Below are 15,091 nucleotides of genomic sequence, written 5' to 3'. Positions count from 1 at the left end.
CTAGACACGTGAATAAACTCTCTCTCTCTCTCTCTCTCTCTCTCTCTCTCTCTCTCTCTCTCTCTCTCTCTCTCTCTCTCTCTCTCTCTCTCTCTCTCTCTCTCTCTCTCTCTCTCTCTCTCTCTCATACAGCATGACGTAATGCAAAAAATGGCGGTAAAGTACTGTCGGTGCCTTTGATCTTTTAGCGAAGCATCTTAGCCAAGCTTTTTCGGGAAATAATAACAAAAGTGTTAGAGATATCGCTACAATGAAAATGAATCACAATGCTGCTCAGATCATTTTGACGTCATCAGTTACCATGGCGTCACAATGAAATGACATCACTGATTTCTCTGCTACTGAAGCTTGTTATCAGTACTGTTTACACTCAAAACAGTGTTTTTCAATTTTTGCGCTATGTTCATATACACACAGAGATAATCTAGCCCTCGTGTCTCGTGGACATCAAAAGGCTGTTGATAATTTCTATATCTATTAATAGAAAGTCAATAATTATATCACACAGTCCCGCTATTGTATATTCCGCCTGTTCCCATTGTACTTATTGGAAGAGTTCATTACTACATGATTTGTTTAGGTACATTTTCGTTTGCGCGCGATTGTAAATATACACGGGTACACTTTTATATATACCCGCCACAACACACTTTCAAGAATGCCAGGACAACCTTCCTCTCAATCGCGAAGGCAGCTTGCCAATCGTTGTGCAAGACATAGTTCATGTGTTTACAAATTCATCCATTAAGTGGGCGTTGCTGAAATATCAAGATTGTCTTCAACTGTCAGGTGATTATTACAACTAAACATCCACTTGGACAACAGAAAATCCATCTTTGATACATTGTTTACGAAACTGCCGTAACCCTGATCCACGAAGCGACCAGTTGTTTCTGTGTTGAAGGCGATGGCGGAGGGTGGCGCCTCGCCCACGTTTAAAGACGAGTGCTTTAGCAGCAACTTGGAGGAGCAGAATGATGAGGTTTGTCTATACCCGGATTTGATGTGATCTGTCAAATGTGAGAACGGAATTAAACTACAAATGGCAATGATGCAATGCATTTGTAAACAACTGATAAAGGGAGGTAACTCATGGACGTTTTGTCAACCCGTGCACTTTGCACACAAATTGAATAATGACTTTTATATGAAACAACACCGACATTGTACTCGGACTGCTTTGTCTGAAGTGAGTGTGCGTGTTGGAACTCAGAGATTTGCTGTCTTATTTGATAATTATGTTATGTAAATACGATTTTGAATAAAATACATTTTCTTACTAATGTTAGTCCACTTGTGCAGCCATTTCTTTAAGTCTCTGTGAGTACATAAACTTTTCATGGTTATGTCTCAGTCCTTGGAGATCTTGAGGGATGCAAGTGTTGATCTATGTACGACTCTGATATATTTATAAGTATGACCTATATATAAGATGAGATATATCAGAGTTGGGCGCCTATGTCTATGTACTCATGCCTTGACTATTGAAACATGATGAACACAAGCTTCTATTCAGTTTCAGAAATCGAGTATAAGCGGATATTAAGTTAAAAATTGACTGCCCATAATACTAAAATTTATCGAGTTACTGGGCAATAATATACCAGTACCCCTTTTGTGCTGCTATTTTCTGTCAACAAAACTTTTATGAATATACACAAGAAGAGTGTCTAAGTGGGGTTTTCATGTTTGACTGCAGCATGGTATCTCAGTGGGCTAGTATAACTGCTTAGTGCATGCAGACACACACCAACATGCAGGCGCATGCACGCACACGCACGTACGCACACACACACACACACAAGAAGTCACATAATTAAACCACCAGGTCCTTTTATCTTGAATCTAATTGTCCCTCGTTCCTGACAGAACAACAGTAAAGGACATGCTTGCACATGATGAATAATGCTTACTTTGTTTTGTACATACACAGGTGCTTGCTCTCCAGGCTATCTATGAAGGCGGGGAGTTTGAAAGACTTAAAGTTTTAAGTTCACCATCTGAAGAAAGTGAAGGTCTCTATACCCTACATGTAAGGAATATCCATATACTGAGCATGAAAAATGTCTTTTTACACATACTGGTATATTACATAATTTTGTTTATAATGGGATATATACTCATTCATGAGGATTGTATGAAATACTTTGTGTTTCAGTTCAGTTCACAGAAATGTCAAATCATATAACATCTGAGTCAGCATTTTTCTCTCTTTGTTTTGTTTTGTTTTTATATTACATAGTAGGTGCCCCAAATTTACAATCCACTACGACTCTACATGGTGAGGAAACGATACTTACTTTAATCATGTGGGAGTCAGCATTTTTGTTTTATCTACGATTCAGGTTTCAATTCCCATCACTACAGATGGACAGAACATCAAAGTAGACATTCTTATGCCTGTCATGCTCAAGGAAACAGCCAGTGCAGGACAAGCTTCCCTCCTGAAGTGGGCAAATGTGTTAACTTAATGCGCCAGATTCTGGTAAACAAATTAATCAATCTTCAAGCTATTGGTGAAAAAAAATTACATTAAAAAAAAAAAAATAGTTTTATCTGAGTTATATTTGCAATGGGATATATCATTCATGCTAGAAGAATATTGATGACCTAGCACTGTCCTTGGCTTCCTGGCTAAGGTATAGATTAAGATCGATCCATAGAAAGAATCTGACCATACAAGACAATATTGCTCTATTTCACTGGATATATTGAATCATTTATCTGACATTTTAATTGTTGACTTGAGTAGAATCAGTGACTAATGATGGGTATGTTGTGTATGAAATTGTAGAAGCTGTGCTGTGTGAAACAGTCTTTCAAGAAACAGATTAAACATAGCACATTTTCATCACAGTGAAAAATGGAGCAAGTCTCTTGAATGATGCAGTGCTAAACCAATGGAATGCACCTGATGAATGCTAGGTGTCCAGAAGCTTGAGAAGAGGTATTGAATGATAAGATGATGTTATTTGATAATTCGTTTTGATGAAATCATTCTGACTGCAGGTCAAAGATGGGCTGGATCTTTCAATGTGAAGTACCTATCCCCCCTTACTCTGCAAGTGGTACTTCCTGCTTCTTACCCTTCCCAGAGTTCCCCACTGTTCACTCTGTCATGCGTGTGGTTGACAGACAATCAGCTTGCAGCTCTGTGTGTTCAGCTGGATGTGTTGTGGCAGGAGTCTGAGAACCTCCCTGTCATCTTCACCTGGGTTGACTGGCTGGAAAATAACATCTTCAGGTACTATTTTATCTCCATATGGGATTTTGTTGCACTAATGATGAGTGCCTGGTTGCAATATGTGACCTGGTTGATATAGTGTGTTGCCATAACCTGATATCATGGATTACTTTGAACAGCAGATTTGCAAAGGCCATTATTTTTTAAACAGACTCAATTATTTGCCAACTCCACAATTATTTGCAAAGAATGAATTAATGACAGCTTTAGATTCATAACCTTTCTCTGGGTGTTATTTCTAACAATTGATCTGGCGAGTGACTGATAGTAAACACTTATCTGCCATGTCTTAGAGATGCTCACTGGTTCATCTGTTCCTGACTGAATCATTGTAAGTCATGAACATATAGCTTGAATGTTGTAAGCTACCATAAATGCCTCTATCCTATTAAAACTGACATATTGTAAAACACTTATAAATGAAGGAATTGCTATCATATATTGTTGTATTGATGGAACTTAAGTAATTGGTAATTACCAATTACAGCCATCTTGGTATCCATGACACTGTGCTGCTGATGCCAGTAGGGAGAAGGAGGACCAACAGACCACAGAGCACTGCCTGATTGTACAGACCTGGGCCAGGCAGTGTCCACAATGTTACAGTGAGTATAATGTACATTGTCTACAATGTTACAGTGTATATAACATACAGTGTTCATATGGTTATAGTGAGTATAAAAGAGCTCTTCCTGATATTGTACAGACCTTGGACAGGCAGTGTCTACAATGTTACAGTGAGTATAACATACAGTGTCTACAATGTTACAGTGAGTATAACATACAGTGTCTACAATGTTGCAGTGTTTATAACATACAGTGTTCACATTCTTATAGTGAGTATAACATACAGTGTCCACATTGTTATAGTGAGTATAACATACAATGTTCACATTGTTATAGTGAGTATAACATACAACCTCCACATTATTACAGTGAGTACAACATACAGTGTCCACATTGTTACAGTGAGTGTAACATAGTGTCCACATTGTTACAATGGGTATAACATACAGTGTCCACATGTTATAGTGAGTACAACATACAGTGTCCACATTGTTACAGTGAGTACAACATACAGTGTCCACATTGTTACAGTGAGTATAACATACAGTGTCCAAATTATTACAGTGAGTACAACATACAGTGTCCACATTGTTACAGTGAGTACAACATACAGTGTCCACATTGTTACAGTGAGTACAACATACAGTGTCCACATTGTTACAGTGAGTATAACAGAGCGCTGCTTGATTGTACAGACCATGGACAGGCAGTGTCCACATTGTTACATTGAGTATAATATACAGTGTCCACATTGTTATAATGAGTATAACATACAGTGTCCACATTGTTACAGTGAGTATAACATACAGTGTCCAAATTATTACAGTGAGTATAAAAGAGCACTGTCTGATTGTACAGACCCTGGTACAGGCAGTGTCCACATTGTTACTGGGTGTATAAAATACAGGGTCCACATTGTTATAGTGAGTATAACAGAGCACTGTCTGATTGTACAGACCTTGGGCAGGCAGTGTTGACATTGTTATCATGTGTATAGCATACAGTGTCTGAATTGTTACAGTGAGTATTACATACAGTGTCCACATTGTTACAGTGAGTATAACATACAGTGTCCAAATTATTACAGTGAGTATAAAAGAGCACTGTCTGATTGTACAGACCCTGGTACAGGCAGTGTCCACATTGTTACTGGGTGTATAAAATACAGGGTCCACATTGTTATAGTGAGTATAACAGAGCACTGTCTGATTGTACAGACCTTGGGCAGGCAGTGTTGACATTGTTATCATGTGTATAGCATACAGTGTCTGAATTGTTACAGTGAGTAATACAACATCATGGTTGTAGATTATGAATATACCTGAATGACAATCTATGGGAAGACTTATGATCTGGCTCAACATTTACCTATGGAGTGATTTGTGCAGGTATGAACTGATTCTTATTTTCTATGCACTATGAGTCTGACATTTAGTTTCAGTAATATAGGTATCTTGTTTAAAAATATAAAAAGTATATTGTATATTTTCAGATTCAATCAAGTTCAGACAGACATAGAATTTTACCGTTCCAACCATGAGTGCCATGTTTGTTATGAAGAACTACCAGGAATCAGTTTTACCGAATGAAGGACTGTGAGCATCACTACTGCCGTGACTGCATGACAGCTTACTGTGAACATCACGTCACCTTGGGAACTGTAGAAAATCTCAGGTCAGACCATACATGGTAACCAAGTGATTAGAGTGTTTGCTTATCACGCTGAAAACCCAAGTTTGATTCCACATGGGTACAGAATGTGAAGCCCATTACTGGTGTCCCCCGCCGCGATATTGCTCAAAGCTGCACAAACCATACTCACTTGCCCATTATTTCTAGAATTAGGATAGATTCCATGTCACCCGAGATGGTCGCAATGGCAATGGGTGGCTGTATTGTCCTGGGTGATAACTTGCTGTCATATACGGATATAGGTACAGCAAGTCTTATAGAAATTATCCCATCCTGAAATCTATCCTGTTTATATGCTAAAACCAGGACAGTAAATCTAATTTATGAGCTGCTATTGCTGCCACCTAAACTTGGTCATACTTCAGCTCAATATTTTAAACTGTTTCAGATAATTGCTGCCAATTGAGTGACAAATGTAAGTGACAAACGATCTCAACTTCCACACAATGCTCTATTTCCAGGTGTCCTGACACAGACTGTGATTCTTTTGTTCCTCCCCACATCATACAGAGTGTCCTACCTGTTGAAGAGTTTGATAGATGGGAGAGACTGCTTCTACAGGTATGTCTTTTACAAGCTATACCCATGCTTATCAATATTCTCATCATGGTATGCAGGTACATTTTCATCTATCAGAGCAACTGATAAAAAGTACCTAGCCTTGCTTTAATTGTTTCATGCTTGTGCATGGGAAAATATTATCCGTATCATTCCTAAGATAAAATATGAATCACCTGGTCCAATCACATCCTGACCCAGGTTCTCATCTGCAATCATATGAACAAATTTCAGCTCTTTTTTCTTAATATCTTAAGCTTTCTGGGTATTAAATGTCTTTTTACTTTTCTGTCGTATCTATCCCAAATTTCTAAAATGAATATGAATGGTGTTATATTGACATGCCATGATGTAGCTGGAATACTGTTCATATTGGTGTTAAACCCAAGTCACTAACTAAATAATGAATAATTCTCTGCATCTGAATAACTTTGAATCTCTTACTTTGGAAGCCATTTACTTGTGAAATAGAGTGAGTGTGTGAGTAAGTATGGTTCTATGCCGCTTTTAGCAATATTCCAGCAATATGACTGCGGGGGACAGCAGAAATTGGCTTCACATATTGTGGCCATGTGGGGAATCGAACCATTGTCTTCGGCATGATGAGCGGACGCTTTAACACTAGGCTACCCACCGCCCCATGAAATAGAAACATACCTCACTAAAATGGAGGAGTGTATTGCCCACAGATCATGGTCTTTATTTGACCAAAGCAGGAGTTGATTCTGAATGTGTTATTTTCAGAAAACTTTGGAGAGGATGAGTGATGTGGAGTGGTGCCCCAGATGCAACAACCCTGTGATTCGGGAAGAGGAGGACCATTTGAATCTGGGTCACTGCACGACCTGTTTCTTTTCCTTCTGTACTCTGTGCAGGGACCCCTGGCATCAGGTGAGTGGGTGTGGCATCAGGTGAGTGGGTGTGTGGGTGTTTCATCAGCTGAGTGAGTGTGTGGGTGTGGCATCAGGTGTGTGGGTGTGGCATCGGTTGAGTGAGTGTGTGGGTGTGGCATCAGGTGTGTGGGTGTGGGTGTGACATCAGGTGAGTGGATGTGGGTGTGGCATCAGGTGTGTGGGTGTGGCATCGGGTGAGTGGGTGTGGCGTCAGGTGAAAGAGTATATGGCTGTGGCATCAGGTGAGTGGGTGTGGCTTTGTAGGGGTGTGGGTGTGACATGAGGAGATTGGATGTGGCTTTGCAGGCTTGTGTGGGTGTTGCATCAGCTGAGCTAGTGTGTCTTTGTGAGCTAGTGTGTGGCATCAGGCAAGTGGGTGTGGCTTTGTAGGCATGTGTGGGTGTGGCATCAGGTGAGCTAGTGTGTCTTTGTGAGCTAGTGTGTGGCATCAGGCAAGTGGGTGTGGCTTTGTAGGCTTGTGTGGGTGTTGCATCAGGTGAGCTAGTGTGTCTTTGTGAGCTAGTGTGTGTGGCATCAGGCGAGAGTGGGTGTGGCTTTGTAGGCTTGTGTGGGTGTTGCATCAGGTGAGCTAGTGTGTCTTTGTGAGCTAGTGTGTGGCATCAGGCAAGTGTGTGTGGCTTTGTAGGCATGTGTGGGTGTGGCATCAGGTGAGCTAGTGTGTCTTTGTGAGCTAGTGTGTGGCATCGGGCAAGTGGGTGTGGCTTTGTAGGCTTGTGTGGGTGTGGCATCAGGTGAGCTAGTGTGTCTTTGTGAGCTAGTGTGTGGCATCGGGCAAGTGGGTGTGGCTTTGTAGGCATGTGTGGGTGTGGCATCAGGTGAGCTAGTGTGTCTTTGTGAGCTAGTGTGTGGCATCAGGCAAGTGGGTGTGGCCTTGTAGGCATGTGTGGGTGTGGCATTAGGTGAGTGGGTGTGGTTGTGTAGGTTTGTGTGGCATAAGGCAAGTGGGTTTTCGCTTTGTAGGTGTGTGGCATCAGGCAAGTGGGTGTGGCTTTGTAGGCATATGTGGGTGTGGCATTAGGTCAGTGGGTGTGGCATCAGGCAAGTGGGTGTGGCTTTGTAGGCATGTGTAGGTGTGGCATCAGGTGAGTGGGTGTGGCATAAGGCAAGTGGGTGTGGCTTTGTAGGTGTGTGTGTGGCATCAGGCAAGTGGGTGTGGCTTTGTAGGCATGTGTGGGTGTGGCATCAGGTGAGCTAGTGTGTCTTTGTGAGCTAGTGTGTGGCATCAGGCAAGTGGGTGTGGCTTTGTAGGCATGTGTGGATGTGGCATTAGGTGAGTGGGTGTGGCATCAGGCAAGTGTGTGTGGCTTTGTAGGCATGTGTGTGGCATTAGGTGAGTGTGTGTGGCTTTGTAGGTGTTTGTAAGTGTGGCATCAGGTGAGTGTGTGTGGCTGTGTAGATATGTGTGGGTGTTTCATCAGGTGAGTGAGTGTGTGGGTGTGGCATCAGGTGTGTGGGTGTGGCATCGGTTGAGTGAGTGTGTGGATGTTTCATCAGGTGAGTGGATGTGGGTGTGGCATCAGGTGTGTGTGTGTGGCATCGGGTGAGTGGGTGTGGGTGTGGCGTCAGGTGAAAGAGTATATGGCTGTGGCATCAGGTGAGTGGGTGTGGCTTTGTAGGCGTGTGGGTATGGCATTAGGAAATTAGGTGTGGCTTTGTAGGTTTGTGTGGGTGTAGCACCAGGTGAGCGAGTGTGTCTTTGTAAATGTGTGTGGGTGTGGCATCGGGTGAGATGGTGTGGCATCATGTGAGTGGATATGTGGGTGTGCCATCAGGTGAGTGGGTGTGGCATCAGGTGAGTGGGTGTGGCTTTGTAGGCGTGTGGGTGTGACATGAGGAGATTGGATGTGGCTTTGTAGGCATGTGTGGGTGTTGCATCAGGTGAGCTAGTGTGTCTTTGTGAGCTAGTGTGTAGCATCAGGCAAGTGGGTGTGGCTTTGTAGGCATGTGTGGGTGTGGCATCAGGTGAGCTAGTGTGTCTTTGTGAGCTAGTGTGTGGCATCAGGCAAGTGGGTGTGGCTTTGTAGGCTTGAGTGGGTGTGGCATCAGGTGAGCTAGTGTGTCTTTGTGAGCTAGTGTGTGGCATCGGGCAAGTGGGTGTGGCTTTGTAGGCATGTGTGGGTGTGGCATTAGGTGAGTGGGTGTGGTTGTGTAGGCATGTGTGGGTGTGGCATCAGGCAAGTGTGTGTGGCTTTGTAGGCATGTGTGGGTGTGGCATTAGGTGAGTGGGTGTGGCTTTGTAGGTGTTTGTAAGTGTGGCATCAGGTGAGTGTGTGGCTGTGTAGACATGTGTGGGTGTGGCATCGGGTGAGTGGGTGAGGCTTTGTAGGTGTGTGTGTTTGTGGCATCAGGTGAGTGGGTGTGACTGTAGGCATATGTGGGTGTGGCATCAGGTGAGTGGGTGAGGTGGGTGTGGCTGTGGGTGTGTGCGTGGAGGTATTAGGTGAGTGTGTGTCGCTGTGTAGACGGGTGTGGGTGTGGCATCAGGTGAGTGAGGTTTTGTAAATGTGTGTGTTTGTGGGATCGGGTGAGTGGGTGTGACTGTAGGCATATGTGGGTGAGGCATCAGGTGAGTGGGTATGGCTATGTATGTGTGGGTGAGGCATCAGGTGAGTGGGTATGGCTGTGTATGTGTGGGTGAGGCATCAGGTTAGTGGGTGTGACTGTAGGCATGTGTGGGTGTGGCGTGAGGTGAGTTGGTGTGGCATCAGGTGAGTGTGTGTGGCTATGTAGACATGTGTGGGTGTGGGTGTGGCATCAGGTGATTGGGTATGGCTGTGTATGTGTGGATGAGGCATCAAGTGAGTGGGTGAGGCATCAGATGAGTGGGCTTGTAGGCATGTGAGTGTGTGGCATCATGGCTGTGTATGTGTGGGTGAGGGCAGCAGGTGAGTGCAGTGAGGCATCAGGTTAGTGGGTGTGGCTGTGTATGTGTGGGTGTGTCGTGAGGTGAGTTGGTGTGGCATCAGGTGAGTGTGTGTGGCTGTGTAGACATGTGTGGGTGTGGGTGTGGCATCAGGGGAGTGGGTGTGACTGTAGGCATATGTGGGTGAGGCATCAGGTGAGTGGGTGAAACATGAGGTGAGTGGGTGTGGCTGTGTAGACATGTGTGGGTGTGACATTAGGTGAGTGGGTGAAACATGAGGTGAGTGTGGGTGGCTGTGTAGGCATGTGTGGGTGTGGCATGAGGTGAGTGGGTGAAACATGAGGTGAGTGTGTGTGGCTGTGTAGACATGTGTGGGTGTGGCATTAGGTGAGTGGGTGTGGCATGAGGTGAGTGTGTGTGGCTGTGTAGACATGTGTGGGTGTGGCATTAGGTGAGTGGGTGCTGCGAGCACTGTAGGTAATGAATGTCAATTGGTGAACAACAAAGCTATTGCCTATAAAAAGCATTTCAAATCATAATCCATTGTCACGATTATTTTAGGGAGAACCATGTCAAAGTGCAGAAGACAAGCTAAATGCAGTTGAAAGAAAGGGCCCCAGTGCTAATGAAGCTGATCGTCAGAGACTGGAGGCAATCAAAAAGAAACTGGCGGAAGAGCTGAAAACGAAATTAGAGATGGTAAAAAAATCAAGACAATGTCCATCTTGCAAAGTACCCATTGAAAAGATTGCCGGGTAAGAATATAAATTGTTAATCCAAATTCATACTGACCTACAAACAATGTTAACCCTAAAAGAGTCTGACTTCCTGTATTAGTGCATCATGGGTATAAAGTTATGTCCTTTGAATTACTGGTAGATGGTTCAGACAAAAGTAATCATTTTGAAGAGTGGTCAGGTCTTACATGATCTCATCTTGCATGTAGGTTTTACATCGTCGGGTTCCATACAGGAGCTGAATTATGCTGCATAGATATATCAAGTCTAGGATAAAGATCTTTGTGACCTCCACCATTGATCTGTTGAATGGAGCGACTGACTGGGGAGCAGGGCATCAGTGCTTTGGTCAATGGCCTTGTCATACCAAAAGATATTCAAAATAGTACTTTTGCCTTGCCTTGTGATCAGATAATTATAGCAATGGTTGGAGAGGTCAGGTGAGGTGAGGTGAAATTTGGTTTAACGTCGTGCTTGAGAATATTTCGCTCATATGACGACGTGCATGTGTGTGTATGTGTATGTGCGGCTGCTTGTACTAGCCCAGACTTAAGCTGGTTCTATAGTGCTAGCCCACTGAGATACCATGCCACAGTGAAGCATGAATACCCCACTCAGACACATTATACTGACTCCCGAGCCGACAAGTCTTTGTTGTACCCATTAATGCCGAGCGCCAGGCAGGAACCAACAAGTACCATATTTTAACGTCTTTTGGTATGACGCGGTCGGGGATCGAACCCGCGACCTTCCGCTCTCCGGGCGGACGCTCTAACCACTACACCACGGAGGCGGTCGGTTGGAAAGGAGTGTGAATACTGTGTCTGTGTTATATTAAGTTAAATTCTAGAGCTAGCGCTGCAAGAAAGTCCTGAAAACTACAAGCAGCCATACAAACTCTCCTGTATGTCTAAATGCTTGGTTATTTGAGTTGTTTCCTTCACTGATGCAAGTTTCCCTATTGAAGGTGTAACAAGATGACATGCCGCTGTGGGAAGTCCTTCTGCTGGCTGTGTGGGAAATTGATATCAGGATACGACCACTTCTACAGTGGCTCATGTGGACTGTCTGACACACAGATGAGAGTCGTAACACCAGTAAAGCAATTACCAGACGTAAGTTCCACAAACATACAAGTTTTGGCTTCTTGGTAGACTGGGGCGGTGGGGTAGCCTAGTTGTTAAAGCGTTGGCTTGTCACGCCGAAGACCCGGGTTCGAATCCCCACATGGGTACAATGTGTGAAGCCCATTTCTGGTGTCCCCCGCCGTGATGTTGCTGGAATATTGCTAAAAGCGGCGTAAAACCAAAACTCAGTCTGTCAGTCTTGGTAGACTAATGCTAAACCCATATTAATTGAAAAGGAGCCCTAGCTTCATTTAGGGCTTTAGCATTGCAGGGATGGCTTGGCAGCAGGGAAAATAATGTGGTTCAGGGAATGAGAGACAGACTAGCTTCTTGGTTGTCTGGTTGACCCTACCCAATCCTCAGTGCCATGTTGATCGTACCCTATCATATGGATGTTGCCCACTGAACTAATCAGGTCTCTGCTCCTGCCTTCTCAGAGCAAATTTGCAAAACCAAGCTTATCTGTGGTAGAACAGTTTAGTTTATTAATGCTTGTGAACATCCAGGTTAGAATTGCTTTTCAGCAGCCCATACTTTCAGTAATTAGTGAATAATTGGGTTGGTTTGGTCAGGCTCGCTGCTTTGAATGATGCATGTCTAAATTGTGTAGAACAATGCTGAATATGTCAGTCACTGCATTGTCTAGTCCAGACTTTAGTATTTATAGACTGCTGTCATGCAGCTGGTATATTGCTGATCGAGGTGTTAAACAACAACAAAACAATAAGACAGGGCATGGATTCTCATACTTTTCAGCCTAAAATGTTGATGACTCTAGCGTGTTATTCCAACCTTTTATAACAATCAACAGATAGAGATTGTATTCACATAGATGCCATCGCTAATTTAGCCCAGTTAGTATTTTGGCCAAAAACTGATGCAAATTTGTTTGTCTCTTTTTCAAAGCACATTGTAGAAGTTTTGATAGCATATGCAGCTGGAGACACCTCTTCCAAATGCAGCCCGTCCATTCTAACTTCTCAGAGACTTATTTGCTGATACTCAACAAAATGATTTTCATTAGATGTCATTTTCAAAAAGTATTTTTTCGCGCAGATATAAGAGGCACTACTGAAATGTTGTTCCATTCATATTTTATCAGCAGGTCCTCTTTACTTACACTTGATGTATTTATACATGAATATAACAGCAACGTTCATTATGTGTCTGTCTTTATCGACATTTTCAACAGTTTCAAGGTCAGCTACAAGGCTGTGGCACTATTTTTGAAAGGAATACTAAGATCTATTTTCCCTTTACCATATATGTACGTTACCATGGTTACAGATGACATGAATAATAAGTTTGATGTATCATGGAATGAAGAATAATAGACATGATAGTCCCATTGAAAGTTGTGTAACATGTTTATTCTGAGTTAAAGCCTTAAGACCTTGCTAAATGTATTTTGATATTTCCAGGCTGTCTTGCTGATAGAGGCAACATTGCAAGTAAATCCTGATGCCCGGAAACTTGTCTGTGCTTGTCCAACTTGTGGTCAAAGGAATTTGAAAAACCAGAGAAATAATCACATTAAGTGTTGGGGTTGCAAATCAAATTTCTGCTTCCTGTGCAAAACAAGAATTGTGGGAACAGTAACATCACACTTTACCTCCGGTCTGTGTGAGCAACACTCTTAACAGAAACTCCTCTCCCAAGTGGAGTGAGTGAGTGAGAGATTGTGTCCATGGCAACTTAATTTTGGAATCAAGTTCAAAGTGATAGGATCAAGGACATTCACAAATACATATAAATGTTTTAAGTGGATAGGTTTAGTCTGGAAATATTTATTGTACATTTTTAACTGTATATTCCGAATATATTTATAACTGAGAACTGTGATAATAAATATTAATTACTGGTACATGTTGATATATGTTTACGCCATGTTGAAATAAATACATATTCAGTATGTAATGAAATTAATGCGAAAATCTGAATGCTTCTTGCACCTGTTGTTTTTATCTGGACATGCTGAAGAATTTTGTCACATCACCTACTTGGGAGATAGTTAACAGCACTTTTCACAATAAACATTGTGCATCTCACTGGTTACCATGTAAAATCCAGTCATGATTAGTTTACACAAGGGGCGGTGGGGTGGCCCTGTGGTTAAAGCACCCACTTGTCATGCCGAAGATCTGGGTTCGATTCCCCACATGGGTACAATATGTGAAGCCCATTTCTGGTGTCCCCCGCCGTGATATTGCTGGAATATTGCTAAAAGCGGTGTAAAACCATATCCACTCACTAGTTTACATAAACTCATCAAGGAGTTATGTCAGCTGCCGACCATTGTTCTTGAAATACTGTTCATTATAAAAGCAGAACACTAATTATCCGTGTAGTGTATGTCTTTGTGATGCTTAATGAATATGTAACATTCATTATTTACATACTAAACATGCTAAAGAGCATGGCATAGATTTGTTTAGTGGAAAATACCCAAACATCAAAAGTGTTATATTAATAGTGAATATGAATAGATTGTTTAATGGTATTCAGTTAAAAACAAGATTTTGTTGATAACAGCTGAGAAACAAAATAAGATTGTTCTCTAAAACAAGAATTTATGTAAGACATAAATTCTTTAACTCATTTTACTCTACCAATGTGTACAATTACAATTCTTCATCTTGAGAAAATTTGTCCCCATTAAGAACAGAACAGATGGATTGAAAGACAGACAGACAACTGTTCAAATATCTCATGTCCCACTTTGTGGCTTGTGATATAAAGCAGTATGGGAAGTTACTGTTGATATACTATACACTGTGTTCACACTTGTACTTTCAACTTTATATTGAAATCAATTCTCATATGTTCAATAAATTGTTATGTTACCATGGTTACAAGCTGTTTCTTTTATATTCATAAGACCAAACTAATTTATGGCTAGAGGTGGGTGTGGGTGGATGATGATTTGGGGGGGGGAAACACCCATTTTGTTCTGGTGAGGTGGTGGTCAGTGGCAGATCCAGAGGAAAGTTACTAAAGACCACATTGAAGTTAGTGTTTTGAAATGGCAGAGCCATGGTGGGGTTCAGGGGGTTCGAACCCCCCCTTTTGAAAATTTCTGGATCCGCGTATGGTGGTGGTAGGGGGTTTCATCAGTTTTGTACTTGGGGGTGTCATTGATGATTTTGTACATGACATGCATGGGGGTCACTTACTTTGTACATGCTTCCCCATAAAAATCATCATCACCCCTCCTACACGAGTCCTAGCCATAAATTATGAATGGCCCCTTATTTCACAGTATGACCGCTTAGTGTGGGATGAAAACTGGATGTGATGTGACTACTAGGTCAACAGTTCTCCAATACGTGGTCTGAAATACAAGACCATTTAGTCCTGTTAGCAGAAGTGAATTGAACAGTAACACCGAA

General features: G+C 42.4%; 1 protein-coding gene across 1 annotated transcript; it reads left to right on the top strand.

Moving 5' to 3' along the window:
* Positions 1-571: 571 nt before the first annotated feature.
* Positions 572-14,554, top strand: LOC124275243 (E3 ubiquitin-protein ligase RNF14-like). Its single transcript, XM_046710725.1, is given in 11 exon segments — positions 572-982; positions 1,934-2,032; positions 2,346-2,463; positions 3,010-3,244; positions 5,304-5,380; positions 5,383-5,485; positions 5,965-6,064; positions 6,806-6,952; positions 10,400-10,593; positions 11,543-11,690; positions 13,124-14,554. Coding segments are annotated over 11 exon segments (1,515 nt in total). The 5' UTR covers positions 572-907; the 3' UTR covers positions 13,343-14,554.
* Positions 14,555-15,091: the final 537 nt, after the last annotated feature.

Source organism: Haliotis rubra, unplaced genomic scaffold (genome assembly GCF_003918875.1).
Source record: "Haliotis rubra isolate DU_JTF1 unplaced genomic scaffold, ASM391887v1 Scf2, whole genome shotgun sequence".
Classification (NCBI taxonomy): Eukaryota; Metazoa; Mollusca; class Gastropoda; order Lepetellida; family Haliotidae; genus Haliotis; species Haliotis rubra.
This window is presented reverse-complemented; position numbering and strand designations above follow the sequence as displayed.